The 26870-nt window shown below is 39.3% G+C and overlaps 1 protein-coding gene across 2 annotated transcripts in view; it reads left to right on the top strand.

Moving 5' to 3' along the window:
• The window catches only part of zgc:63587 (uncharacterized protein LOC393431 homolog), a 170383-nt gene extending 143924 nt beyond the window's left edge, over positions 1-26459 (top strand). For both annotated transcript variants that reach the window (XM_059983185.1, XM_059983186.1), the window contains exons 13-14: positions 17738-17848; positions 24027-26459. In XM_059983185.1, coding sequence (XP_059839168.1) covers positions 17738-17818 — 81 coding nt within the window. In that variant the 3' untranslated portion in view covers positions 17819-17848; positions 24027-26459. The remainder of the gene's footprint in view (positions 1-17737; positions 17849-24026) is intronic.
• Positions 26460-26870: the final 411 nt, after the last annotated feature.

Genomic DNA, 26870 nt, shown 5'->3' with positions numbered 1-26870 from the left:
TGTCTGCTTCTAGCTCCTTTAGGTGAATTTCATGCTGTCTTTGCCTTTCTCTCTCTCTCATCCCTTGCTTTCTCTCTCTCAGCCGCTTCCAGCTCTTTTAACTTAATTTCACATTCCAACCTTAATTTCTCCACCTCTAATTGAACCGTCCCACTTGATGGTACATTTTCAGGGATATCTTCTAATACCTGATCTTCAAACACATTCTTCCCAACGTAATACTAAGTTATGGCCCTTCGTACCTCCCGCTTTTTCCTGGACGACCTCACTTCTGCGAGGTTCAACCCCTTCGCTAAATTTAACAAGTCCGATTTTGTGGCCGTCGGGTTTTTCATAAATTCACCCACGTCCATCTTTGCTGGTTTCCCATCTGGCTACCCGCGTAACCAGATTCAAGTTTTGGATTTACAAGCCAGATTCACTGGCCTCCTAATTTGGTGTCAAATCCCGGACGAGCCCCCAAGTTGTTACGTATCCCGTAACTGGATAACTTACCAGCAAAGATAGAGAGGTGTGTTGAAGTCTGATGTCACTATTTTCAAACGTTTTTATTTATAAAGGGGCACAAAGGTAAGGTTAATACAAACATTCAGATAATGCACGTCACCAATACTCAATCTAAAGCGTGGGTATAGTAATAATCATCATTAAGAAGTAATCTCGGCTGTTGTCTAGGGGATAATATTTTTGTCCATTGGAAATATAAAAAGTCATTCAGAAGTCTGCAGACTTTAGCCTTTCGGGGAATCGCTGGGTTTCAAGTGTTTTAGAGGGATCGGTGAAAACGAAAAGAAAACTTGCCCGGGTTTTTATGAAGCTATTCCGTTAAATCAGGGGAGCGTTGTTTTCCCCGTTGTTAGTTCGAAGTCCTTCTCGGTATTATCAGTCACCTGCTTCCTAGGCCAAAGAAGTTAGGAGCGCACGTGGCGTTGAGTGGCTTCCAGCTCTCACGGGAGCGTTGAGCGAGCGAGTTCTTCTGGTGCGTCGCTCGGGTACTGCCTCCTGCAGTCCGCTTTTATCTTTACTTGCAGAGTTGTAGATGTCCATCAAAGTAGGGTGATGCAATCTCCACCCCCACATTGCCTGAGGGTGTCCATGTCCATGGTAGCTGTCACATAGCAGGGACATGCACGTCACACAGGTGCCTCTAAGAACAATGGCCAGAACCGTTGCATTGTCTCTCACTTCCGAGACCCGAATTAATAGCGATCTTGCGATTCTCCGGAAGGAGGGGGCTGCTCCCGCTCTTTCGGCCCCTCAGAGCTGTGGTACCTTCATAACATTTCTAAATAACAATAAACTGAATCTGAAGTACCTGCAGAATATGTTTGTGATGAAGTAAGTTGGTTATTACTTGCGGAATAAAATGTATTTTATATACTGTATGTTAAGCATATTTATCAAACAAATCAAATATGGTTTAAATAATCCTGCCTTCTGAACCCTTTTTTAAAATCTGTAACTCAGTACTGTGATCTTGAAATGCAAATCCATCTTTCATATCTGTGTCTCCACGTGCAGATCTATTTCCACCCACAAAAATACCTCATTTTGAGAAGAAGGGTCCAATCAAAATGAAACATATGATGGAAAACTTTCTTTTTGATGTAGCTTTATAGGACAAATTCTCCTGGAGTCGGGTTTCCCCAGGGTTATTGAATTAAACCAATGACAGCACCTTCCTTACTTTACACATACATGTAACTCCATTAATTGATATTGGGTGCTGAAATAGTACATGTCGTAAATAGGCATTGGATATTCTGTAACAGCAACTTAAAATATGCCAACATCATTTCCTTCCTTGCTTGCTTGTTTTATAAAGCAGATGCTAGTCAGAAGAAAATTATAAAGTGGGAGACTTCCAGTTAGCCACCCAAGTGTAAAGTGCATTGGGTAACCCATCCATTAACAAAATTTATTACATTCACATTCTGATTTATATAACCTAAAGTTGCAATCCACATCATAGTAATTAAGTGGTTCGGGCTTTGGTGGGCGGCAGTCATTTTCTCTGCCAGCACATTTTGACAGGATGTTTCACCAAAGAAAACCAGGACTAGTTTAAAAAAAAGCTGCTGTTTATGTGAAATTCCCAAAAGCCACAAATGCTCATCTGATTTTCTCACAAGCCACCCAGTGAGTGTTCTGGTGATAAAGGCATATTTCACAATAACCGTTAGCTTTAACTCAGAGGCTCTTATGACATAAAGTGATTAAAAATGATTAGGCAAAAGTGCATCAGTTTTTTTTATAATTTGAGTCATATTATGGTGAATTAAAAATCCATGTTTATGGCCATCCTCTCCAATCTTTGAAAGAGTACTTAGTCTATTCAAAATATTAATGAAATGGCAGTTTTAAATGATCGATTTCCAACGTTGGATGATTTTTTTTGCTGTTGTAAAACAGTGTTTATACTGCATGCTAAGTCAGGGTCCAGGTAATTATGAGAGTGTGTGAATTTAGCTTGAAGCTTCACATAAGCAGTTTATTTCATTGCACTTGTATGTGACGAACTAATCTGAATCCAAATTGCCAGGGACGGTTAAAGAATCACTTTGGTCAGCAAGTAAAACAGTACGGTGAATACCTATGAAACCCCATTAAACTGGGTGTCTCTAGAGATGCGGCATGATAGCCACCAGACTCAGCTGTGAGAAAACCACCTTTCTCAAACTCTGTATGTCGAGGGTAGGTATGACCCCGGTCCCGCCATACCCTTGAGGTTCACATGTTTCACTTACCCAAACTCTGATTTGTGTGAATGCTGTGTAACTTGCTGCTCTCGTGCAATCGCCTGTCGGCAAAAAATAACAGGCCATCACAAAACCCAGCATTCTTTAGAACCTTCTCCCAGTTCCACCATCCTGATTAGCTGACACCACATTCCTAAGTTGAACAACAAAGCCCCTTATCTCAGCTCAAACCCAAACAGGCTGAAAGCAGAACAGATTGCACTTACAGAACTGCTAAAATGAAGTACCTACAACATAGCAGTAAAATCTTAACCAGGGTGTTCCATATACTTAAACATATTAACAACAGTAGACATTCAGGGTGGCAAGGTAGCATTGTGGTTAGTGTAATCGCTTCACAGTGCCAGCGATCACCGATAGGAGTTCAATTACTGTCACTGTCAGTGAGGAGCTTGAGCCTCTCCATGACTGCTTGGGCTTCCTGCAGTTGCTCAGGTTTCGTCCCACATTCCAAAAACATACAGCTAGGGTTAATAAGTTGTGGGCATGCTGTGTTGATACTGAAAAAGTGGTGACTCCTGCGGGCTGTCCTCAGCAGAATCCTCGCTGATTTGACACTAACATTGGGTTTCATTCTATTTTTTGATGTACACGTGACAAGTAAATCTAGACACTAACATCGGGTTTCATTCTATTTTTTGATGTACACGTGACAAGTAAATCTAATCTTAAAATCATTATTCCATGCTGCATCCAGCACCAGGATATTTAAATTCTAAGCTAAACAGATCCCTGTAGTGACATTTTTATTTTGGTATATGTGTTTTCTCACATATCCAAATAAAATGGCAATTCAATTAAAATTGATAGTTTTTTTTTGCTGTATGTATTAGGCTTAGAATGGTAAGGAAACAGTTAACTCTAAAGCAAAGTCTGGAGTAACATGCACCTATGCAACAGCAGTCTCCTGCTTCTCGAAGACATCAGCTGTTTGTACATTTGCAAATTGGTTATTAGAGTGCTCCTTAGAGCCCCACAGGCACGCACGCACACACAAACACATACACAACATTATACACAATTGCCTTGCAGTTAAAGTGTAACTATCATCTGGCAAGATGCCAAGTCATGCAAGCAGCAACAAAATCTCAGGGCAGAGAACACAGTAATTAGATTAAAACAGATTCATGCACGAAGCAATGGATTTATTCCCCACAGCAATCTGGCTAGCTGGGGGCGAGCAACTCAACAGATGATCTGGTGGGACTTTTTTTCCTTGATTGGCAGAACTGATGAACTGGATGATCGTACTATTCTGATTCAATGAAATCTGTCTAATCCATTTGCAACCATTTGTTAAGTAATTCATACAAAGGAACCTTCCATTCATTCTCTCTAATCTAATATATTACTTATGCTTCTTGACTTTAGCTATCAAAATATTGCTGACAAAAATGATCCTGTGAAAAAACAATAGTTTTGGGGAGCTGCAGTGCAAAATTCTATTCGCCTTCTCCTGCAACATCACAAAATGACACACACAACACCCACATACAATCTATCTGGAATAAGACGTTATTCTGCGAACAAGTTTACGTGAAGGTAATGCATATGAATGATTATCATCACATGAGGGTAATTCAAGATATTTTTCTTCCTATATTAAGTTTTCAACAAATTCAGGTTATTTGCAATAATGAGTGGTTCCATTATTAATGAAATTGACTGTTCTACCTGAGATAACTTACTCTGTTCCCTTTCTGTACAAAGGTGTGTACAGAATTATATGAATAAATATTTCAAGTACTTGGCTGAATCTTAGCTGTTTTAGAAACTTGCCTTCAATGTCTGTGAGACGGCTGCATTTTTCTGGTATTTCTGAGGCTGCAGTAAAGAGTTGTGATTTGTAGTTCCATCTTTCACTGCTGATTGAACCTTATGTTAGAAGAGGGATAAATTCTTTTGCATTCAGTTAAGAATGCAAGAACATTGCTTATTTTGCCACTAATCTATTTACTGGCTCAACCCATTATGATCAGTCCAGCACAGCAGTATTGTTTACCCCTGTTGCAATTACCCTACTTTTGTTTAGAATGTGCTATTTTATTATAACTGCAGCATCTTTCTCTTTGGTATTGATGTTTCCCAGTCATTATTTTGACATCTGTGCAGAACGTGTCTGGGAGAAGAATAACTTGTTAACAGTATAAATAAAGATGCCGAATTGGGGCATTTGCTCTAGAGATTTGCTTGGGTTGTTTGAGAGATGGATTTCTTACCACTGGAGGCAATAGTGATTATGCCATAAGACCATAGACATGGAAACAGAATTAGGCCATTCGGCCTATTGATTCTGTTCCGCTATTCAATCATGGCTGATTTATTGACTCTCTCAAACTCATTCTCCTGCCTCCTTCCCCAAACTTTTGATGTCTTTACTAATCAAGAAACTTATCAACCTCTGCTTTATATATACGAGTGATGGCCTCCACAGCTGTCTGTAACAATGAATTCCACAGATTCACTACCCTCTAGATAAAGAAACTCCTTATCTCTGTTCTCAAGAGATGTCCTTATACTCTGAGGCATTTTCCTCTTGCCCTAAATTGGTCTAATATTGTAAACATCCTCTCCATGCCTACTGTATTTAGGCCTTTCAATCCTTTCAATATTCACTAAGTTTCAATGAGATTCCAACCTGGCACCTCCCCCTCCATTTGTCTAAACTCCTGTGAGTGTGGCCTAGGGCTATTAAATGCTCCTCATATATTAACCCTTTCATTAACTGGATTTTTATAGATAATTTTGAGTTATAACTTGATTATTTGTGAATTTGAAAATATCTTTAAATTCACTGACATTTGGAAGAACATTCTAAGATTTTGTCTCTCGGTCTCACTCAAGAATTGGGCACAAGAGCATTTAATTTTGTTTCCCTTCATAATTTAATGTGGAAGTATAGTTGATGCTTTGCAACTATTTACATTCTGTTTTGCAAATGATCTCTAATTGCAGTTTGCCCTTCAAAATTAATTTGTTTCTTGAACAAGAATGTCTTATATAGGTGTCCTCCGCTTTACGAATGTTTGCTTTACACCACTTTGCTTTTACAGAAGACCTACATTAGTAACCTGTTTTCGCATTACAAAGAGGATTTTCACTTTTATGAAAATGTTTCCCATATATATTAATGGGTCTTCGCTTTACACCATTTCAGCTTAAGAAAGGTTTGATAGGAAAGCTCTACCTTTGTAAAGGGGTTGGGGGGTGCACCTGTAGTTGGAGTTACATACTCCACATGCATTTGCTCACCCTGGAAATTGGAAACAAATGCATCAGTTATGTAGAATGTATTTTTGCTTTAATTTGTAGAAAGTCTAAATTTTTATAAATGTTTCCATTGACAGAGCTATTGTGTGAAGGTCAATGTGCCCCACCATTTCCTTTAGTAAGCAGTGAAGCAGATGCCAGAGGCGTGTAAAGGAAGGGATTTCCTTAGAGAGCATTATCTCTCTCTCGAGGAAATAATTTGGGACTGAGTTCAGCACTAAAAATGCCAAATATTCAAGTGTAAGTTGATATATATGTAAGACTTACACTTGTTTTTTTCACTGCCTTGTTACAGCCAAAGTCAGGTTATACAGTCTAATTTTTTGCATAGGAGTTAAATAAGAGTCCAAACATAATTCTTGAATTGCCTTTGAGAGATGATCAGTATTGTGGGACACTAGGGAACTTGCAGTGTCGTTTCCTGCTCAAATAGCTTGTATCATGGGATTTTTACATCCAGTAGAATGGACAGATGAGTTTTGATCTTGCTTGAAGCAAGGCACTCTGCTGCAGCAGTTCTGCAGCACTCCACTGATTTCATGATCAGTGATCAGGTCAGCCCGATCTCATGCCCAAATCTCTACAGTGGGACTTAAATCTACAACATTGTGGTAGTTGATATGGCTTTAAATTGTCGGCGATCTTAAAAAAAAAGAAAAAATTGAGAGAAATGCACTGCAGATTGGTCATTGAACAAGGAAAGCAGGTGAAGATAATGGGCATTACATCCAGATTGATAATCTGTATGTCTATTTTGGTTATGACTGACTGTGCTACAGATAATATTTGTCAATAAAGTAGCACCCCATAAAATATTTTGAAGTGTAAAGAAAAAGATGAATAACATGTAATTATTGAAGACCTGTTTATTATATATGAAGAGCTAATAGAAATGTATTTACATTGATTCCTCTCTTCATCTTCTCTACTCCCTAAACAAACCATTGATCATTAGTTCTCCTTCAGATGTGACCAGTTGTCAAGTCAAGTTTATTGTCATTTCGACCATAAACTGCTTGTACAGTACACAGTTAAAATGAAACAACGTTCTTCCAGGACCCTGGTGCGACATGAAACAACACAAGGCTACACTGGACTATGTAGAACAACATGAAAATTGCTCTAGACTACAGACCTGCACAGGACCACATTAAGTGCACAAAACAGTACAGGGCAGTACAATAATTAATAAACAAGACAATAGGCACAGTAAAGGACAAATTACAATCTAATAAATGATGTAGATGTCAGTCTAGATTCTGAGTATTGAGGAGTCTGATGGCTTGGGGGAAGAAACTGTTGCACAGTCTGGTCGTGAGAGCTCGAATGCTTCGGTACCTTTTGCCAGATGGCGGGAGGGAGAAGAGTTTGTGTGAGGGGTGTGTGGGGTCCTTCACAATACTGTTAGCTTTGCGGGTGCAGCGTGTAGTGAAAATGTCTGTAATAGCGGGAAGAGACTGACCTCACTAACTGCTGCAGGGTCTTCCGATCTGAGCCGGTGCAATTTCCGAACCAGGCAATGATGCAGCTGGTCAGGATGCTCTCAATACATCCTCTGTAGAATGTGATGAGAATGGGGAGTGGGAGATGGACTTTTCTCAGCCTTCGCAAACAGTAGAGACGCTGTTGGGCTTGGCAGTAGTTTGGCGTTCTTGTAATCTTAGCCTCTTCGTATATAGCCACGTACAATAATTCCACCGCTTCAGAAGCTTCAAGTGAGAAAAGTGATTTTTATAGGCTTTTATGGATATGTTTTATAATATCAGAGCATGGAAGTTGATGTGGCCTTGAGTGTACATAAATATTGAAGTGCAGAATATGAAATGACTAGTTTAATTATTAACAAGATTGAACCCAGGCATTTGCCTCCTGTCTCAAGTGCACATGGTTCCCCCTTATAAAACCAGGTCTTCGTTTTGGGTCTTATTTGCTTTGATGTGGTTTTCCTGCAAACACATTGAATTTCACCTGTTTAAAACATTCCCAGTTGATGAAAACCTTTGAATTCATGCATTTGAAGTATAGCCAAAAAACTAGTAATGTTGGCAGAAATAGCAGTTCTTGAAATTTGCTGCATTTATGCTTGGCTGCTCACAGCACTTGAAGACCCCTGCACCTAACAGATCCTTTGTGTTTGTAATTTAGTAAATGGATTGGAAGTTGCTGGAGGCCATTTTGTTGTATTTTTATCCCTTTTGTGTGTCGTGACAGCTGTGTCCTTATGTCCTTATTTCTGCTGGGCAGCCATCAGGATCACCTGCATCAGGAAAGGAAGGATTGAAGTGATGTGAATTGCCTGCTTTGTTGGTAGGAATGTCCAATGGAAGAAGATAAAATAACTTATGAAATTCAGTGCTGTAAACATACTGTCTTCCAGCATGCAATAAGGATAATTATACTTTTATTAAAGACTTGGTCTTACATTTTCACTGATTTTACTCTTTACGTTCTTCTTTGGAATTCTTTTTCTGCAGGGAAATATATTCAAGCTTAACACATTCTGATATATTTTGTGCGGGTAATGACTATCAGACTATGTCCCTAGTGCCTTCATTATCAAAATGAATTCTCTATGTCACATGTTTTTCCAATGCCAAATCAGGTTTGTTCGTTATGTGCCATGTTGCTTAAGCAGGATCATTTTCATAATTTGACATTGGCTGAATAAATGTGTTCTTTGCTAAAACGTACCATGTGTGACCATCTTGAGCAGAACCTGCCCAAAGCTTTTTATACAGCAGTCACCATCACTTCATGTTTCAACTCAACCAGAACCTTTTCCCTCTCCAGATACTCTTTGTGTAGATCTGTCCTTGCATGTGTTTCCACTTCATCTCTAATTCTTTTCTGTATTTTCTACAGCCTATTTCAGGAGTCCTCTCCAGTCATGAATCCTAAAGCAAGCGATTTTTTTTTTCTTAATTCCCCTACTACTTTTCTAGTTCCTTTCATTGAGTTAACTCGTTCTAAATGGATTCCATTCACAGCATTGAAGATGGATGATTTTTGTTGACTGATATGAGATGGAATACGCAGATGATCATTGGGGAAAACTACATTATTAGTTGTTCTGGGGTGCTGTGAATTCATTACCAGGTGCAAAGTGAAATGAGCAAAACAAGCTGAACTGTTACCCTAGAGCAGGGGTTCCTGATAATTTTTTATGCCATGGATCCCTACCATTAGCCAAGGCATCCGTGGACCCCTGTTTGGGAACCCTTGTCTTACTGCTTTACAATTAGTAGGAATTTCTAGCAAAAGCTCCTCTTTAAAAAATCTTTGAGAGAGTCCTGTACCTTTAGTGCTTAGAAGACCGATGGATCAGACAGCAAGGTGGCCACTGGTGTTCTTCACACTGTAGCAGGCCAGGCAGATGTAACATCAAGCATGCATTTTCTCAATGGCATTAGTGAGATTGTTTATATACATCTGTGGTGGAGAACAACTACTAGTTAAATGTTTGCTGGTGTTGCCTTGATCCCAAAGAATATTAATATTTTTTAAAGTTTCAATTGAGTGCAATACGGGGTTCGATAGGTGCATTTAATGTCAGAGAAATGTATGCAATATACAACCTGAAGTTCTTTTTCTTCGCAACCATCCATAAAACAGAGGAGTGCCCTAAAGAATGAATATTAGAACCCCAAAGTCCCCCCAAGCTCCCTCCCATACACAAGGCAACAGTGCACCCTCCCCCACCAGGAAAAAAAGCATCGGCGCTCTCCACCGAGCACTCAAGCTTGCAGCAAAGCATCATAAAGACACAGTTGCAGTACCCCAAAGACTACCCGTTTACTCAGTGATTTGACATACCACAGGCTCTCTCTCCCTAATAAGGGAAAAGGAGGTGTCCCTTTTCACAGTGAGAGGGGAGAGATAACAAACAACTCGCTGATTTATGTTGTTAAAGGTCTGTGCGCCGCTTTTTCCGAGCTCTGTGCCCAAAGCATTGGGTCACTGGGCACATAGCCAGCAGCAATTCCGCCACTTCCGATTTTCTGTGTTCTCCCGCGATGCATCAGGCAGTGGCACCAGCCTTGAATCAGCATGTCTCCAGAACCATGTAAACCCAGAACCCTGAAGACACGCTCTCGTTCCAGGCCGCGTCCTTGGGATATCAAAAAGCCACCGGTTGTGAAGCCCTGAGAATGGGTCCCATTTTCTCAAAGAACTGAAGTCTGAGTGTACTCCAGGTCAGGGGCTTCAAAAGAACCTTGCAAGGGAAAAAGATATCAAGGATAGAAATAGAGCTGTTTCTGAAGATGCAAGCAAAGATGTTACCGTTCAGCACCATCATCATAATAATTATGAATCTACACAGTACTTGCATTATTTCAGTACTGGTGAGTTTGAAGCAATTCCCATTGCATTTTAATGATTAAAACTTGCATTGAATGCTGCTAAAACTAATGATTTTAATATAGTTTGATCTGAAATAAAGTGTTCCATATTTAGATTGGTGTAGAAACCATGGACTGTTCATCTTGCTGAAAGATAGCATAAGTTTACACAATAGCTTAATAGTTTAGATTGTAAATTTTCTTAGCCATAAGATGGAGACGATCCATTTAGTTCTGCAATGTAAGCATCAAATTCCTTGCCTGTACTGATGGGTTTATGCTAGCTCATGTTAAATTTCCCGTCATTTACAATCTTCATATTCCCATCAACTTTGCATAGATTCCACCCCTCCCCTGTAGACCAGGTGATATCTATAGTAGTTAATTTATTAGCCAGCCAGCTTGTCTTTGTGATGTGAGTAAAAACAGGCAGACTTGGGAGAAATCCACACCATCATAGAGAGAATGAGCCAAGTCCACACAGACAACATCAGATGTTGGGATTGAGCTCAAAGTTCAAAGTAACTTTGTTATCAAAGTTCATATATGTCATCATATACAACCTTGAGATTAATTTTCTTGCAGGCATACTCAATAAATCCATAATAGAATAATAACCATAATAGAATCAATGAACCACCATTGAACATTCAACCAGTGTGCAAAAGACAACAAACTCTGCAAATACAATCAACAAATTCTGCAGCTTAATGTGAAAAAGACTAAGGAGCTGGTGGTGGATCTGAGGAGGGCTCAGGCACTGGTGACCCCTGTTTCCATCCAAGGGGTCAGTGTGGACGTGGTGGAGGATTACAGATACCTGGGGATACGAATGGACAATCAACTGGACTGTTCAAAGAACACTGAGGCTGTCTACAAGAAGGGTCAGAGCTGTCTCTATTTCCTGAGGAGACTGAGGTCCTTTATCATCTCCTGGACGATGCTAAGGATATTCTATGAGTCTGTGGTGGCCAGCAGGCTGAGGGTAGCAGAATCAACAAACTCATTCGTAAGGCCAGTGATGTTGTGGGGGTGGAACTGGACTCTCTGACGGTGGTGTCTGAAAAGAGGATGCTGTCCAAGTTGCATGCCATCTTGGACAATGACTCCAACCCATTCCATAATGTACTGGTTAGGCATAGGAGTACATTCAGCCAGAGACTCATTCCTCTGAGATGTAGCACTGAGCATCATAGGAAGTCATTCCTGCCTGTGGCCATCAAACTTTACAACTCCTCCCTCAGAGTGTCAGACACCCTGAGCCAATAGGCTGGTCCTGGGCTTATTTCCACTTGGCATGATTAACTTATTATTATTTAATTATTTATGGTTTCATATTGCTATATTTCTTCACTATTCTTGGTTGGAGCAGCTGTAACAAAACCTAATCTCCCTCAGGATCAATAAAATATGTCTGCCTGTCTGTCTGTAAATAAACAAATAAATAAGCATATTATTGAGAACATGAGACGAATCCTTGAAAAGTGAGTCCATAGATTGTGGGAATGTTTCAATGATGGCGCAAGTGGAGTGAATTTATCTCCTTTGGTTCAGGAGTTTGATGGTTGAGAGGTAATAACTGCCCTGAACCTGGTGGTGGGAACCCCGAGACTCTGGTATGTTCTTCCCGATGGCGGCAGCAAGACAAACGCATGTCTTCAAAGATTTCACTTAATGATAGAGAAATACTTTTTCTTTGCAACTAATCATGACAACAGAGAAATGCCACCAAAGAATGAATGTCAGTTAAATGTTAGAAACCCAAAGTCCCCCACCCCCAGTTTCCCTCTCTTCTGTGTGTAAGCAGAAGCAAGCAACGACTCACCCTCCCCCCACCGTTTAAAAAACAGCATCAGCACCTGCTGCTGAGCACTCAAGCATGAGCAAAGCAACAGCAAAGACACAGACTTGTAGTACTCCAAAGACTGCTTGCTTACCCAGTATTCGACATACCACAGGCCTCTCTCTCTCCCTAATAAAGGAAAAAGAGGTGTCTGCATTTCTTAGGGGGTGGGGTTCTGGATGATGTGACAAAACCATGTAGATGTGCTCAGTGATTTGAGGAGATTTGGTTTGTCAATTAAAACACTCAAAAACTACTGATGTATCATGGAGAGCATTTTGACTGGCTGCATCCCTGCCTGTAGACTACTGAACAAGATTAAAATGAGTTGCAGAAACTTGTAAAATTAGTCAGCTCTATCATGGGTACCAGCTTTTATGATACCCAAGACATCTTCAAGGTGTGGTGGCTTAGGAAGGCAATGTCCATCATTAAGGATGCCCACCACCCAGGACATACCCTCTTCACATTGTTACCATTGGGAAATGGGTACAGAGCCCCGAAGGCACACATTCAGGGATTCAGGAGCAGCTTCTCCCCCTCTGCCATCTGATTTCAAAATGGACATGAACCCATGAACACTACCTCACTACCGCTTGTTATTTTGCACTACTTATTTTAACTTTACTATTTAATAGACCCATATATATGTTAATGTAACTTTTTTTTTACTCTTTCTCTCTTTATTTATCATGCATTTCATTGTACTACTGCTATAAAGTTAACAAATTTCACGACATGCCCTGGAGATTCTGATTCTGGTATGGGGAGCTTTACCTGCGATGGACTAGGCCGCATCCACTACTTTTTGTAGGATTTTTTTGTTCAAGGGCATTGGTGTTTGTGTACATAGCTGTGTTGCAGCCAGTCAATATACTCTTCATCATACATCCATAGAAGTTTGTTAGAGTTTTAGATGTTGTGCCAAATCTTCACAAACTCCTGAGGAAGTAGAGGCGCTGCTGTGGTTTCTTCATATATGCACTTTCTTGCTGAGCTGAGGACAGGTCCTCCGAAATAATAACACAGAGGAATTTAAAATTGCTGATCCTCTGATGAGGACTGGCTCGAGGACCTCTGGTTTCCTCCTCCTGAAATCAATAATCAGCTCCTTGGTCTTGTAGACATTAAGTAAGAGTTTGTTGTTATGGCACCACTCAGCCAGATTTTCAGTCTCCCTCCTATATGCTGATTCATGACCACCTTTGATTCAGCCTAAGATAGTGCTGTCATCAGTAAACTTGAATTTGACATTGGAGCTGTGCTTAGCCACACAGTCATAAGTGTAAAGCAAGTAGGGCACCTAGTCAATAGAGATCCAGTTCAGATGTCCTATGAGTTGTCATGCTGCTAAAGTTCTCTTGCTGTCTAATGGTTCCACATCGACATTTCGACATTATCACTACTATGTGGGCAGTATGCAACTGCGCCATTTGATCTCATGGAGCACTAACCAGGCTTTTACTAACTATAGGCTTTGACTCTGTCTGTAAATAGTCTAGTTAACTGCTATAGTATTTTGGATAGTTTCTGCCACATGTGCAATACAGATGTGTGCTTCAGTTTCACTTAATAGCTGCAACCTTTCCTTATTACAGCAGCCATATAAAGTACTGACATTCAAAGCTGTTTGGTGTGTAATATCTTCAATATTAGAATGATGGTTCTTGTTACGTATGACATGGTCATTGATCTTTACATACTTGCAGTGAATTTGTTTTAGTTCCATTAACAATCCCAAAGCAGTCTTCTATGTTGACGAAGAATCTCTTTACAATTGATCATCTGCAAGTAATGATTTTTTTTTAAGATACTATGTTCCTGTGTTGTGAAATGGCACAAACCTATGGCATTTTGCTTGTAGAAGGTTGGAGTGAATCATGTTTCTTGGAATACGCAGTGCTGGCAGATGACAGTGTTCAGTACTAAGTACTGTTAATTTGAGAAAAATGATCTCCTACCATGTTTACTTCTACCTTCCTGAGAGCTGTTCCAGGATGTTAAACCTTCAACAGTGAATATGAATTGTCCAGTATCAGGGCCATTCAAATACAGCATAAATTTCAGATTGGTGCCTTTATATCTATTTGACTACATGGAGCTTGCACCCTGTTTTATTAGTACACTGCATTGAGTGTTGTTGTTCCGATACTTGTTCAATATTTTCATCTCTTCTGGCTTTTGTTTTACGTAATACACTCCGTGTTTTGTTTAATTGTTCCTGTGCTCGACTGTAGAACAGATCTTCTCCTTCACTCTCTCTCCACTTTCTTTCCCCACTGCATCTCAAAACCTGCATTTTCCTGCTTCATTGCAAAATCATTGACCCTACCCAGATACTGACTAAGTATTTCAACCATTTTCTGTTGTATTTCAGATTCCAGCAATTGCAATATTTTGCTTTTGAACCCATTTGGATAGATACCATGAAAGATTTTTGGTTTTGTAGTTCTTTTGTGAATTTAATTGAATACATGATAGCTCAAATATTAGTTGATACTGCTCCATGGTTCAAGACTGTACTGAACATTTTTGTGTTTTGGCAGTTAATGATACAGGATATACTATAATGTATATATAGTTAATATAATCAGGTAATGATACTTGATTCTAGCCCAGATATACCTGATATCAGACCATCCTTATTGCCAAACCATGACCATAAGATATAGGTGCAGAATTAGGCCATTTGGTCCATCTAGTCTGCTCCTTTTTAATTCAGCCCCAATCTCCTGCCTTCGCCCCTTATCTCTTCATCCCCTAACCAATCAAGAACCTATCAAGTTCTGCTTTAAATATACATAAAGACTTGGCCTCCAGAGCTGCCTATGGCATCAAATTCTACAAAATCACCATTCTCTGGCTAACGAAATTTCTCCTTACCTACATAATACAAGAATGCCCTTCTATTCTGAGGCCGTGCACTTTGGTCTTAGAAAATTAAAGTCTGCATTCATTCATGTAAACTGTGTAGAATGAATGCTGACTTTAATTTTCATCAGTAATTTCAATGCCAGTGGGAGTATTGATGCCTGCATTTGAACAATTGCAAAATGAAGATGATCTTCTAAACATTTTAAGTTCCATTTGGGATAGGATATAAAGGAAAACTACCTCAACTAGTCGGAGAATTGAGCCAAGTGATCAGTGCAGTATTCTGTATTTCCATAACCAATTTAGTATAGATTGGGAGTTTAAATTCTGTGTTGGTTCATGAGTCTGGAGACTGTGAAGGTGCAGAAATTGATCATAGCATCCATTAATTTAAAATAATACTCATTTGAGGCATGAAATCATGTTCTGTGAGTAAGACCACAGTTCTTTCAAACCTGGCATATTCAAACAGACAAAATCATTGGCCTGAAAAATTCTTGCTGAGCTCTGAGGTTTAAGTAGTAACTCCTGAGTTACTAAGGTAATGCCTGCAAGTGGCTGATGAGTATTAATTTGTAGGGATATTGTTGCCTAGTAGGTAAGTTACTGGACTAATATCCATAGCCTGTAACATTGCTTCATTAATTGAATCTCGTCATAGCAGCATGATTCATTTGATTAAATAAATTTGGAATTCGCATATATAATCAGTATTAGTAACCACAGCTATCTGGATGCTTTAAAAAAACTCATCTCATTCACCAATGCCCTTTGGATAAGGAATTCTGCTACGTAGGTGCCTTCGGATCCACTAATATGGTTGACTCAACTGTCATGACAGTGCAGGGACTATTAAAAATTGACACTACTTGCTGACATTGCCAGTGACAGTAACTTTTAAGAGTAATTTAATTTGCCAAACATCTGAATTGTAGGCTCTAGTACTTGGACTTCATCTTTTCTCTGTCCGATTATTCAAGGGGATCATTTACATCAGTAAACCGTTGAACCTTAAGGACCGAACCTTACTGAGGAGGTATTTTCATTGTACACACTTCGCTGCTTCAGGTTTGGCTTTTATCGCATTGAACTCACATGTGGTGTCTGCTCTTGTCTGGCAGCTACCTATGTGGAAGCTCACCATCTTGTGGATATGTTATATTTTTGTCAGTCATTTTGCCCTGATTTTCTTCCATCGTTTTTTCCTTTTGTTATATTTGCAAAAAACAGCAGACCTGATAAACCCTTCCGCTTTGTTCAGTTCCATGCAATCTGCAGAACAAAGCTTTCCCTGCGAATTTGCAATTTTTCACTCCTCGCTTGTTATGTAGGCTTGCCTGCTGAGGATAGAATTAAATATTCCCAGCCAGTGGTCTGGAATTTAATTTCATTGTGAGTGTTCAGCTGCTCTGCAGAAATGGACGGGTGTGGGGGAGGGAAAGAGAAAAGGCGGTCGAGTGATTAGCAGAGCTTGCCACTGGATGGCACAGTACTGTCAGTGTGAATGCTCAGGGAAACTAGAGACTGACCAGTGCAGAGCACGTCCTCCTCCAAATCCAGTTTACACATGCATAGAAATCGTCATTCCCAGTAAACTGAGATTGAGTAGCATCAATTCATCAATAATTTGCTGAATAGTGCAATGCTTAGGACTGTATTCACTCAAGGTTAATTTCTATCAGTGTAACATAATGACTAAGACAATGTCTCCATGCACATTAAGAGAATGCTAATAATTAACCTCTATTGCACCTCTCCAGGTTCTCTCAATCTATAAGAGCTATATAAATTTAATTGGCAATGTTTAGAATTTAAGGTGATTTTTAATTAGTGCCATCCATTCAAATCTGTTTCAAATCTCCAGTGCACTTTATTTTGTGCTCCAGAGTAAACACTCACTCAATAAATGATCTAACTGTCAAAAGAAATTTCATATAGAGTAAGAAACTAAATAGCATGTTTTAGTTAAAGTTTCACACAGACTATTTCAGAGCTGCCAGTATTGAGATAGTGGCAAATAGTGTTAACAGTATATAACCTTCCACTGTTTGAATGCTCTGGACTTGAAGCCAGTGTTGGCATTGATCTACAAGCCATTGCTAGAGACAAGCTAATTTTCAAAATCAATGTATTGTGCAGAATGAGTTGATGTCTTTAAAAGCACTGAGTATGAGGCAGAATGCAAAACGCCGTTTTTTTTTTGGTATAAAAGGACCTTTGAAGCATCCTACCCTTCCCCCAGTCCAAGCATAGTATTGTCATTATAATGTAGCCTCATAAAGCCAATAATATATTTTATAAGGAATATGCACCACAAGTGGAGTGTGAATTATATTGTGTAAAAGTCAGGAGACCCTGCCTTTGCTGAGAGCCTTGCTTTAGGGGTCTTTTTTTTTACGAATTAATATTGTGTTTATAACCTAACTGTGATTATCATTTTACCTCTCTATTATTAATCAAAGAACTTCTTAGTTAATAATGTTCAATATATTTGTGTACAAAGAATATAACACAGTGTCATATTTAGTTAAATTTTTAAATGAGATTTGTGGATTGATGTTGTGTAAGTGACATTGCTCCCTTTGTGCAAGTATTTCTAGTGAACTATGTAGTAAAATAATGCTATAAATGAACAATTATTTTCTCCTCAGTTGCGTCGAATGCAAGAAATGATTGCTCAGATGCAGGCACAGATGCGAATGAAGCCTGCAGATAATGGAGATGGACTGTGAGTGATGAACTAGTTCTACTCTTATTTGCAGGTAAGAACCTTTAGTGAACTCAGCCTACCCCAATCTCTCTGTGGGTTATTGGAAAATGGATGTCAGTTAAATGAATGGAGTTGTACCTGAGAACCATCAGTTGCCTGAATCTTACAACAGGGTATCCACATAGTTTATTTGAGTCCGTAGAATCAGAATTATTACAAACCAGAAGCCATCCAGCCTAATGAGCTGATGCTGACGCTCTGTAGATCAATCCAGGCAGCCTTCCACTGGTTTACTTTTTGCTTTCTCTTTGAAATCATTTATTGTTTTCACTTTCTCTGCCCTCATGTCAGTGGTTCCTGATTATTGCCAATTGCTCCATTGTTTAAAAAAAGTAGTTCTCATATTCTCCTTAGAGTACTTGGCCAAAATGCTAAGTCTGTATTCTCTGGTACCTTTAGCAGATAGGAATAGCTTTCTCCCTCGATCCAGGCAAGGTAGAAAGCCAGAGCTGTAGTGTGACAATTCTTGCTGGAAAGACCTTCTTCATTTTTGACCATGTTGTGAAAATGGCTTCTTAAAGCAGAGAGTTAATGTGAGAACTCTCTTGGTTAATTAAAAAAATACAGCCAGGTCTCTGCTGTTGAACGTACTGTCCTTTTGGCTGAATGAAGTCTGGCTGCAAAACAGAATCAAAGAAGCAAAAGCTGGAAGATGGCTGTGAATTTTTTTTCATAGATGTTTAGAATCGTACAGTTTGACCACAGAGTTTCTAATTTGGGATAGGAATGTATGTGAAAACATGAAACTTTGGAGAAAATAGGGAAACTGTCAGCTGCATTTTAAACAATGCCCCAAAGAATCCTCCCACTGCTTCTGTTTAATTGCTTCCACCTCGGCATGTTTCTCAAGCTGTCCAATCAAACTGTTGTGCAGTTCTGTGGAATTCAAGCTGTGAGGCTGGCCAGAGGTCAAATGGACCACAAGATATGCCTTATATTTTTCTCCCACTTTCCTTCATCTTTCTATGCAAGGTGAGGGAGTTACGTTTACATTTCAGAGTGCTTCAAATTACGGACTCTTGAGAGTTGTATCTCTGAACAACTTCCTGTTAGTGTGGGTGGTTTGAGTTATTTTGTCTGTAGCTGATGATTACAAGTTTGAGTGACAGGGCTGGCTCTGAATGTTGACAGTGCTAATTCTGTTGCTGTTTTCCTTCAGATTAAAGTTGCAGTGTTTTTCTCCATGTTAACATTTGCAAAGTTGAAATTCCAGCAGTGGTAGTCTTTGGAGGTAATAGGGGTAACTCAATGTTGTTCAATTAATCATATAACACATGTCCATTCAGTTCTTTTGCTGATGTTTTTTCATTAAAAGCATGATCCCAATTTGTCACTCGTCTGCTCCAATCCATAGCCCATCAAATAGTTCATGTATATACCTAACTGAACTTTGGGGGTTATTGTTACATCTGATTTCATCACCCTTTCAAGTGATGCAATCTGTTTGGTTGTAACTCCCAGCATAAAATAACTTGCCATTTTTCCTCCTCTTCCATCTGCCAAGAATGAAGGACCTGATATAAAATTTGAATCCGTTCCTTTCCCATTTTCAACCAAGAGCTTTGTTGTATGGATCAAACGGTCAGCAAAGCTCCTTGACAAGAGGAGTCCCATGTTAGCTGAAAGCAGTGTTTTATTCCTTAGTTTGTGCTGAATTAGCAGACTTGTGGTTGGGAGAGGTTTACAAGAACAAAAGGAAACCATGTATTCTCCCAAAGCCAGTTTGCTGAGATCCTGGCTTATCTGTGAGCTAAATCTAAATGGCCTATGCTCTTGCATTCTTCAAGATCTTTAGTTCACAAAAATCTATCAATTTTGTACTTAAAATTTTTAATAATTCACCTTACTTCAAGGGCGAATAAGCTCCAAGCTTGTACCATCTTTTTAATGTATTTCTTTTTTCCCCGGGTTCAATCCTGAATGGACTGTCCTTAAGTTTTATATAATGGACTCTCAAACTGATGAAATAATTTGCATTCACTCCATTGGGGTTCTACAATGTCTACAAATTTTTGATAAAAATCACATTGTCAGGGTTCTGAAAAAGGGTCTTGGCCTTAAACATTGACGATCTATTCATTTCCATAGATATAGTCTGACCTGCTGAGTTCCTCCAGCATTTTGCGTGTGTTGCTTTGGATTTCCAGCATCTGCAGACTTCCTTGTGATAAGTCATAGTCTTGTAATCTGTCTCATTTGAATGTACAGACATAAGAGATTGCAGATCCTGAAGCCTGGAGAAACTCAGTGAGTCAGACAGCTTTTATTGTCAGTTGATGTTCTGGGCCAAGACTTCTTGTTCTTCCTCTCCCCTCAGCCCCCAAGGCTTCCCTGGCCGGTTCCACCTCATATTTCCCATAGCTGGCCAGTCCCTGTGCCCTATACCCTGCCGTTCCCCTTCAGGAAGGTCTCAGGACTCTCTTGTTTCCTTGTGAAATAGAGTGCAGGTCATTTGTCCGTTTTCCTCCACAGATGCTTCCTGGTCCACTGCTTGTCCAGTTTTTGTGTGTTGCTTGAAGTTTAAATGTATCTGTTCTTCTATCCCTTTGAGGCTATTTTATATATACACACACACATATGCACACATCCTAAGGTTTGATGCTCAGGTCTGTATGGAAGGTCATAGTCTGTCTATAGTTGCAGCAATAGTTCTACCCCCTTGTCTCCAGTCCTCACAATATAATTATCTTTTCTCTTTGCTTTCTGCATCCATACATGTAATTTTAAAGCCTTTTGGGTCCTCCTTTATTTAAAGATGTGCAGAATTTAGAAGATCAAGTTCAAATCAAGTCAAGTTCAAGTCCCTTTTTATTGTCATTTCGACCATAACTGCTGGCACAGTACACAGTAAAAATGAGACAACATTTTTCAGGATTATGGTGCTGCATGAAACAATACGAAAACTACACGGAACTATGTAAAACAGTGCAAAAAAACTACACTAGACTACAGGCTTACCCAGGACTGCATAAAGTGCACAAAACAGTGCAGGCATTACAATAAATAATAAACAAGACAATAGGCATAGTAGAGGGCAGTAAGTTGGTGTCAGTCCAGACTCTGGGTATTGAGGAGTTTGATGGCTTGGGGGAAGAAATTGTTACGAAGTCTGTTCGTGAGAGCCCAAATGCTTCGGTGCCTTTTCCCAGGCAGCAGGAGGGAGAAGAGTTTGTATGAGGGGTGTGCGGGGTCCTTCATAATGCTGTTTGCTTTGCGGATGCAACATGTGGTGTAAATGTCTGTAATGGCGGGAAGAGAGACCCCAGTGATCTTCTCAGCTGACCTGACTATCCATTGCAGGGTCTTGCAATTTCCGAACCAGGCAGTGATGCAGCTGCTGAGGATACTCTCAGTATAACCACTGTAGAATGTGGTGACGATGGCGGGGTGGGAGATGGACCTTTCTCAGCCTTCGCAGAAAGCAGAGACACTGCTGGGCTTTCTTTACTATGGAGCTGGAGTTGAGGGACCAGGTGAGATTCTCCGCCAGGTGAACAGCAAGAAATTTGGTGCTCTTAACGATCCCTACCAAGGAGCCGTCGATGTTCAGTGGGGAGTGGTCGCTCCATGCCCTCCTGAAGTCAACAACAATCTGTTTTGTCTTGTTCACATTCAGAGACAAGTTGTTGCCTCTGTACTAGTTTGTTAGCCGCTGCACCTCCTCTCTGTATGCTGACTCGTTCTTGCTGATGAGAACCACCACGGTTGTGTCATTGGCAAACTTGATGATATGGTTTGAGCTGTGTGTTGCAGCATAGTCGTTGGTCAGCAGAGTGAACAGCAGTGGACTGAGCACACAGCCCTGGGGGGCCCCTGTAATCAGTGTGACGGTGTTGGAGATGCTGCTTCCGATCTGAACCGAGTGACGTCTTCCAGTCAGGAAATCGAAGATCCAGTTGCAGTCAGTTTTTGAGGAATGATTGTGTTGAATGCTAAACTGAAGTCTATGAACAGCATTCCAACGTACGTGTCTTTTTTGTCCAAGTGGGTTAGGGCTTTGTGGAGGGTGACGGCAATGGTGTCATCTGTTGAACGGTTGAGACGTTATGCCAACTGCAGGGGGTCCAGTGAGGGGGCAGCCCTCATGATGTGCCTCATGACGAACCTCTCAAAACACTTTATGATAATGGATTGTGAGTGCAATGGGACGGTAGTCATTGAGGCAGGACACTGAAGACTTCTTTGGCACAGGGACGATGGTGGTGGCCTTGAAGCATGTTAGAACAACGGCGCTGCTCAGGGAGATGTTGAAGATGTCAGTGAGAACATCTGCTAGCTGGTCTGCACATCCTCTAAGCACTCTGCCAGGAATATTGTCTGTTCCAGCAGCTTTCCGTGAGTTGATCCCGCACAGGGTTCTCCTCACATCGGCCACGGTAAGGCATTGCACCTGGCCATTTGGAAGAAATGCTCTGTTCTTTTGAAATCATAACCCAATATTTGCCAGTATTGTAACATATTTGTCATAATCTATTATGGTCACTTTGCAAGTTCTTGCATCCTTCCACACTGCGGCAGAACAATCAACTAGTGTCTCCAGCAAAACAGTGAATTAGGATTAATTTCTTTATGGCACACCCCATGAACTATGTAGCTAGTTAAATGCATTATGCCCAGAAGTAGTTCACATTCTTGTCCCATTTTGGATGTAAAAACTTGAATAGAGATTTAGACTTCATTTAATTAATGTACATTCAGTTGTGCCCCAAGCAACGTTTTACTGAATGTAATCCTTGGGAAACTGGTGTTTGGCCTGTATTGTAGGTTGATCAGACTCTTAACTATCTTGATTGCAATACTACAGTTGGTGAAAAGAAAACAAGCTTCTATCTAAGATTCTTATATGGAGTGTTTTAAAATACTTACCACTGGATTACAATCAATCTTGCTTTCCTTTTGATTGAAAAGCTTTGTTGTAACTGACTCATTGTAGGCTCTCAAAGAAAGGTGGCATATAGGATTACATGATCCCTGAAGAAGAGAAATAGAAATTATTTTGTTTTTTTAAAATAGAGAATCATTGTGTAGGAGTATGAGCCGGAGCAAGATGTATCATGGAGACATTCAGTATTTGTTTTATTATGACTGCAATATGTTGTGAAATCTGTTGTTTTACGGTAGCAATACAGTGCAAAGACACAAATCTATAAATTACAAAATTAAGTAAATGGTGTTAAATAAAGTGTACATTGAACAAGACATGAACACCATGTCAAAGTATTTCTGCTCAGATATTGTACAGTATGTTCAAGGTCTAGTATTGTTTGAATGAGAGGCTGCACAGGAGGCCTTTTGGTCTATTGTATCTGTTCTAGCTCTTTAAAAGTCACCCAGTTAGTTTCACTCCCTTGTGGTTTCTGAATTTTCCTGTATTCTGTCACAATTCTGTTTAAAGTTACTATTGAATTTGCTTCCACATTTTTGCTGTGCTTCAGATTGTAGCCATACTCTGAATCCTTAAAAATATTCCATATTGTGCCAATTTCTCTTGGTTCTCACCTTAAATCTGCTCTTTGAGTAATGACCCTTCTGCCACTGGAAGCGGTTTCTCCTTGCTGGAAACAAAATCTTTCATCATTATTTTAAACACCTCTAAAAGTTCTCCTCTCTTGGCCTTCTCTGCTGTATGGAGAATGATCCCAGTTTGTCTAGCTTCTCCACACAACTAAGGTCCACCACCTACAATAAAGCTTTTGTATATCCTTAACCTCTAAGTGATATTGTCATCCTTTCCAATACATGGTGCCAGAAATAAGTGCAGAAGTTCTAGGAATGTTTATGGATACTTGCATCTGAAGCATATTGCTGTGACAAAAGCTCGTGCAATTCTTATTCTTCTGTGTAGCCCTGCTGAAATCGTGTTCATTTAGCAAGATTCTGATGTATGATACTATAAGCATTATCTGTAGGGGTTCAGATATTGAAAACACATCTGAATATTTGTATTAACTTTACCATATCAGATTTCACTGAAATATGATTACATAAGTATGCTGTGCATGACTTGTGTTTACAGTGTCTTAGGTTTGTTACATTAATTTTATTGGACTTGAGAGGAGCACATATGATCAGTTTCTAGGATTATTTAATGTTTTGCCAGTTGAGAAATAAATTCAAAGCAACATTAGGAGAAAGATGCCAGTTTGTAACATCTTTCTATTTTTCTACAGGGATGGAAAATGATGTGTCCCATGGTTGCAAACACTCTTTATATCTCAGATGCAATACTGATTCTGTAGTGAAGCTGAAGAGGAGACGGCCTTTACAAACCTTGCATGGAATTTTGGTATCACTTTACTGTAATCACAGATATATTTTCTACCCTCCTGTTTGTACTGGTATTACTTGATTACAATGGGAATCTTTATACGGTTTTTATATAGTTTGTAAACCTTTATGTATTATGGATGCACATTTTTGAGCTTTCACAGGCATATAATCCTTTTCTTCCAAGTGGCAGATTTTGGTGCCTATCACAGCTCCTGTCAACATCAGAGATACGGTCATTAATGAAGAGAAGGAAAAGCCAGCAGAGTTGCCCAATTGAAGCCCCAATGGCATTCCATTGAAAAAAAAATTGGTACATGAAACCCTTTTTTAATTTGACAACCATGTAAAAATATGCTGCTGACAGCGTTCCAATGTGTTAGTGAATCAAGCACTATGATTGTTTTTCAATTCTGTGTGTTGGCACAGTTACTTAGTGTCACATGGCATTCTTGCTGACAAGTTCCTTGATAACGGTTAATGGTGATAATTACTTTGTCATATTTTAAAGCTTGATGAAGGGCTGAAATAAACTTATAGTTACCTGTTTACTTTGTAGTCTGCAGCAGATGCAGCTAAATTGCTTACTTATTAATCTGTGGTAGACTCTGATAATCCTAGAGGTTTTCAGCATGAAGTAACTTGGGGTTTCATGCCAACAAATGTATTACTATACAAAATTCCTTAAGTTGAAACTCGAAACACTAAAACGAAACCTTGTAAACCAGTGTTTTAAAAAAGTGAGTCTCAGACGTGCCCGAGATTTTTTTAAACATGGTGCAATGTAGCATGTTGAAGAATAACTGTACTGATATTAGAATTTCATATATTTATTATATGTATATTCTTAGTCATGTGTTTGCACATTTTTGGTATCCTTAGGATTTTGAAATCATGAGATGTACTGTATAAGTACAGGTTCTTCATAATTCAATTGATGGTAGTTTTGCACATTAGTCAAAAATTTGGGGTTCAAGTTCATCTCAAGGACCAAGTACACCATCTATTGCTGATGATCAGTGCTGGACTAAAGATGTACAGAATTTTGGAGTTACTGATATTTGGATTGAATTTTGATCTTTGGTAACTCAGGTAGATGTTCTCACTCTCTTTGCTCTTTGACTGTTCAGTCAAAGTTAAATAACACTTGACAGTAACTGATGATATGTTAACTTACCTTGCTCCAATTTACAAGACTGTGCAGCATTAAAAGGACCTGAATTTTGTTTACGTAACTCCAATATAACAAACTGTGCAGGAAACTCAGAGGTATTTACAAGTTCTACATACATATGTCTTTTGAGCTGCATGCTAAGATGGGCCACTGATATTCCTTATTGGAATTGCTGCAGATCATTCCAGGCAGATGTTTTTTTTTGCAAATCACATACTGCAAATCCAAGCATAATTCATTAATTTTAATTCTGGATCTATTTTAAATCTACAAAACTATGAACAGTTAATTAATGCTGTTTTAATTGAGGCAGTAAGGATAAGTTTAAATTTGATTAATTGCATAAACATGGATCCTATATTTAAAAATTAAATATATCAAATTTACTGCTCTTTCAGAGAAACTAAAATATGCCAATTATAACTCCAATCTTTCCATTTTAATCTTAATTAGTATTTGAATGGTTAGGTAAGGTTTTTTTTGGGGTGCAAGCATTAGTTTGCAGCAATGTAGCAACAACGTGTAGTTTATTTTAAATGACTGACTTAAATTATATGACCTGATCAGAGTCTTAAGTAGGTGTCTGAAAATGGGGAACCTGCATTCCTTGAGAAACTCTATCACCAGGTCACCTGTTAGATCTACAGTTTTGAAATCGGAAACATTTAAGAGTGCTAAAAGCTTGATATGATCTTCAGGGACTGACAGACTAAATGGCATTGTTGCCCTTGTGGTTCCCCATTTTCAGAAAACTCCCCACCTGAGTATGATTAAAATACTTCATGGCACCAATGTTCCTGGAAATGTATGTGCTCACTGTTTTGTTGTGCATAATATCGCTGCGATCTTTTGTATAACTTGCTCATGTTATTGATGAAGTTGCATTTGATTACACCAAAAGGAAGAATCTTGGTGCTTGGATCAGTGTTTCTCATATTGTTTACAAAGCCAGTTACTGTTCTGTTGACCAAATTGCCTTAAGACTGACTTCAAATTTTCTAGGGAAGTGGGACTCTTTTTGTTTTTGGTTAAATGCCAATAATCTGCCACGAGGAGCTTTTGTTAGTTATTCCAGACATAATCATATAATGCTTTTATCTTTGTACACTGCATTTGTTTTTATATCAAGTAGTCAGCAATAAACTGTACAGGAATGAATTAACTAACTGTGCTCATTTTAATATATTTAACCTGATTTTCCCACAAGGCGTTCATTAACCAAAAGAATATAGCCGTGCATAACTGGAGCAGTTGTGGGTTTAGTAGAAAGGACTGAAATAAAGTGAGAATGATATACAGTGGATTCTGCTTAATTGGTCCATTGGTTAATCAGGACAGCTGTTTATTTTGGACATCCCTTCAAGAACAAAAACTAATTGAGAAAATAGCTGAGATTCCCTTTGTTTATTTTGGAACTATGCCGCTTAATCGGGACAGGGAATTATTGCTGAACGGTTTCTAACTAGTGTCATTCTCATGAACTTGCATGGGCATTAGATACTACACTATTCTTAAAATGAACAATTTCTAAATAGCATCAGTTTGTATTCAAAAAGCAGTGATTGTTGATATT

Source organism: Hypanus sabinus, chromosome 10 (genome assembly GCF_030144855.1).
Source record: "Hypanus sabinus isolate sHypSab1 chromosome 10, sHypSab1.hap1, whole genome shotgun sequence".
NCBI lineage: Eukaryota > Metazoa > Chordata > Chondrichthyes > Myliobatiformes > Dasyatidae > Hypanus > Hypanus sabinus.
The sequence above is the reverse complement of the archived record's forward strand: the minus strand, read 5'-3'. Positions and strand labels throughout refer to the sequence as shown.